The sequence below is a fragment of the Tachyglossus aculeatus genome, chromosome X1, assembly GCF_015852505.1.
Source record: "Tachyglossus aculeatus isolate mTacAcu1 chromosome X1, mTacAcu1.pri, whole genome shotgun sequence".
NCBI classification, from domain to species: Eukaryota; Metazoa; Chordata; class Mammalia; order Monotremata; family Tachyglossidae; genus Tachyglossus; species Tachyglossus aculeatus.
The window spans coordinates 115,071,352-115,075,099 of record NC_052101.1 but is presented as its reverse complement, the minus strand read 5'-3'; the positions used below and the strand labels follow the sequence as shown (position 1 = coordinate 115,075,099).

Sequence of the window (3,748 nt, the reverse complement as noted above, 5' to 3'; positions counted from 1 at the left end):
GTCGAGGCGGGCCGAAACGCCTTTATCCCCTTGCAGCTCGGCGTCCCCCTCCGTTCCGGAGCCCATTGGGGCAAGCAGGAGCGGACCCGACTCGGACTACGTTTCCCAAGAGGCCCCGCGGCTCGTCTTTTTTCGGCTCCTCCCGCCCCGCCCCCCCGGCCGCCATTTTGTCCCCCTCCTTCCCCTCCCCCTCCCCCCCCGCCCCCTCTGTCGGAAGCGGCCGTAAAATGGCGGCGGGGGAAACCGTGAAGGTTGCGGCCTTCGTTCCCCCGGCCGCCGGGCTCTAGTCGGTCCCGCCGCCCGCCCTCCCTCCCTCCCTCCCGGCCTATGGCCCGGGGGGGCCCCCGGAGGCCATGGATCTCCGGACGGCCGTGTACAACGCGGCCCGGGACGGGAAGCTCCAGCTGCTGCAGAAGCTGCTGAGCGGCCGGAGCCGGGAGGAGATGGAGAACCTGACGGGGGAGAGCTCGGGCGGCCCCGGGGGGACCCCGCTCCTCATCGCCGCCCGCTACGGCCACCGGGGCGTGGTGGAGTACCTCGTCGACCACTGCCGGGTCGACGTGGAGGCCGGCGGCTCGGTCCACTTCGACGGCGAGACCATCGAGGGGGCCCCGCCGCTGTGGGCCGCCTCGGCCGCCGGCCACCTGGACGTGGTGCAGAGCCTCCTCCGCCGGGGCGCCTCGGTCAACTGCACCACCCGCACCAACTCCACCCCGCTGCGGGCCGCCTGCTTTGACGGCCACCTGGATGTGGTGCGCTACTTGGTGGGCGAGCACCAGGCCGACCTGGAGGTGGCCAACCGACACGGCCACACCTGCCTGATGATCTCGTGCTACAAGGGCCACCGGGAGATCGCCCGCTACCTGTTGGAGCAGGGGGCCCAGGTGAACCGCCGCAGCGCCAAGGGCAACACCGCCCTGCACGACTGCGCCGAGTCGGGCAGCCTGGAGATCCTGCAGCTCCTGCTGGGCTGCAACGCCCGCATGGAGCGGGACGGCTACGGCATGACGCCGCTGCTGGCGGCCAGCGTGACGGGCCACACCAACATCGTGGAGTATCTGATCCAGGAGCCCCCAGAAGCGGGCGAGTCGCCAGGCCCGGAAGAGCCCCGGGAGGCGGCCGAGCCCGAGCCGGCCGAGCCCTACGAGAAGTGCTGCCCCACCAGCCGGGAGGCGGCCGTCGAAGCCCTGGAGCTGCTCGGCGCCACCTTCGTGGACAAGAAGCGGGACCTGCTGGGCGCCCTCAAGTACTGGAGGCAGGCCATGGACCTGCGCCACCAGGGGGGCGCCTACCTGCCCAAGCCCGAGCCCCAGCAGCTGGTCCTGGCCTACGACTACTCCACCGAGGTGACCACGGCCAAAGAGCTGGAGGCCCTGATCACCGACCCGGACGAGATGCGCATGCAGGCCCTCCTGATCCGCGAGCGCATCCTGGGGCCCTCCCACCCAGACACCTCCTACTACATCCGCTACCGCGGGGCCGTGTATGCCGACGCGGGCAACTTCGAGCGCTGCATCCACCTGTGGAAGTACGCCCTGGACATGCAGCAGAGCCACCTGGAGCCCCTGAGCCCCATGACCGCCAGCAGCTTCCTCTCCTTCGCCGAGCTCTTCTCCTACGTGCTCCAGGAACATGCCACCAAGGAGAGCTTGAGCCCGCAGATCGGCTTCCCCGAGCTGATGGGGGTGCTTGGGAAAGGGGTGCGCGAGATCGAGCGGGCCCTGCGGCAGCCCAAGGGCCCCGGGGACTGCCTGCAGTTCACCAAGGCCCTGGCCATCATCCTTCACCTCATCTTCCTCATGCAGAAGGTGGACTGCGACGCCGAGCAAGAGCACCTCAAGCGCCAGACCATCTACCGCTTGCTCAAGTGCAGCCCCCGGGGGCAGAACGGCTTCACGCCCTTGCACATGGCCGCCGACAAGGACACCACGACGGTGGGGCGCTACCCCGTGGGCAAGTTCCCCTCCATCCACGTGGTGAACGTGCTGCTGCAGTGCGGGGCCGACCCCGACAGCCGGGACTTCGACAACAACACCCCGCTGCACGTGGCTGCCCTGAACAACTGCCCCATCATCATGGCTGCCCTCATCGAGGCCGGGGCCCACCTGGATGCCACCAACGCCTTCAAGAAAACCGCCTACGAGCTGCTGGACGAGAAGCTGCTCAAAAGCACCATGCAGCCCTTCAACTACATCACCCTCCGGTGCCTTGCTGCCCGAGCCCTGGACAAGCACAAGATCCCCTACAAGGGCTTTATCCCTGAGGAGCTGGAGGCGTTCATTGAGATGCACTAGCCCGGCGGGGGGCGCTCCTCGCCCCGCCTGCCTAGCCCTCCCACCCGTTTATAACAGGTTCTCTTTTTCGTCTTCCCAGGGAGGGATTTCTTCAAGCGAACTGCCCTCACTTTCCTCCTCCCACTCCCCACCCCCCACCCCACCTCCTCCTGAAGCAAGGGAAAGGAATCAAGCAAGGGCAGCAAGTCTCTGCCACCTCCTCAAGATAAACGCCTTCAGGGAATTGCACTAGGTGAGCTTGCCTCCCACTCCCACCCCCACCCCGTGCCGGGAAGGAGGAAAGACCCAAGTGTCTTGAAATTCTCCTTCCCCCTCAATCTCCACGCCACTGAGGGAGGTCTTCGATGACCCCGCCCCCGTGGTGGGGAGAGAGGAGGTTGGCCGGGGGCCCAGAGCCGTGACCTTCTTACCCACCGGCCCAGAGAAAGGCTCACAGGCTGTCCACAGCCCACTCTTCCTTCCCCTTCCATGCCGGAAGAACTCCACCAGGCTGCTTCAGAGCAGGCAAGGGGGCGGGGGTATGGGGCGGGGGGAGCCTCGAGACTCAACTTGGCTTTTCAAGCCACAAGATGACTCTGATTCCAGTCTGACCCGTTCCCATCCCTCCCCACCACCCCCCAGTCGCCACCATAACGGGGGGGAGCAGGCTGGGCTAGCTGATGTCTTGTAGCTGCCACTCGCACCACTTTACTACAGCTGATTTGGTGTTTTTTGTTTTTGGTTTTTGATAAGCAGCCAAGTTGCAAGCACCGTACTGAAGTCCACTGATTTTTTTTTTTTTTTTTTTTGGCTGCCCGTTTGTAAAGCTGGATTTCTGTTTTGTGAATTTTTTTCTCTTCCCGTCAAACTCAGTTGAAAACAGGGAGCGTTTTGCAGTTCATTTAAAGCAGGTCACTAGGCCTAGTGGGCCAGTCTCCCAGGGGACGCGGTCGGTGCCGCCCTACAAACCTCACTCCGGGTCTCGGCGTTGTTCTGGCCACCTTGTCCGGGGCCTCTCCCACCCACGCCGAGAAGCCGGCCCGGGCCAGCTACGCCGCTCGGAGGTTGCCTTTGAGAGACGAGCCAGAAGTTCCAGCCTGGATCGGATGGTTTCCATGCACGTCACGTTTTTCGGTCCCCGTTTCTAATCGCGCGACAGCACGTGGTAGACTTTGGCCATGGCCGGGGTTTCCAGCCGTCATCCAGACGGGAACATCAGACAGGAAGCAGCTCCCAGGTGAGACCCGAGCGTAGTCAAGAGTTTTGCCAGTGGGTTTGTGGGGTTTAGAAGGCCACTCACCCCGCCCCGAGAGCTTGGCTGGAAGCGAGCGTGTGGACAACAGCCGGGGCTCTCGCTGCTCAGGGTGAGAGGCCCCCCTCCCTTCGCTCCTCCCCCCCCCAGCCAGGACCAGGTAGCGCCGGAAAGCAATGCATTAGCGCAGGGGTGGTCCCTCGCGGGAGAGGTGGCGCCGTTT

The 3,748-nt window shown here is 65.1% G+C and overlaps 1 protein-coding gene across 1 annotated transcript; it reads left to right on the top strand.

Annotated features, from left to right (window-relative positions):
* Positions 1-291: 291 nt before the first annotated feature.
* On the top strand, positions 292-2,806 carry FEM1A (fem-1 homolog A). The gene has a single exon (XM_038772981.1). The coding sequence runs from the start codon at positions 354-356 to the stop codon at positions 2,292-2,294; it is 1,941 nt and encodes a 646-aa protein (XP_038628909.1). The 5' UTR covers positions 292-353; the 3' UTR covers positions 2,295-2,806.
* Positions 2,807-3,748: the final 942 nt, after the last annotated feature.

What these genes read in the sequence shown, in the direction of transcription:
- FEM1A (XM_038772981.1), top strand. Translation starts at nt 354, where the DNA reads ATGGATCTCCGGACGGCCGTGTACAACGCGGCCCGGGACGGGAAGCTC.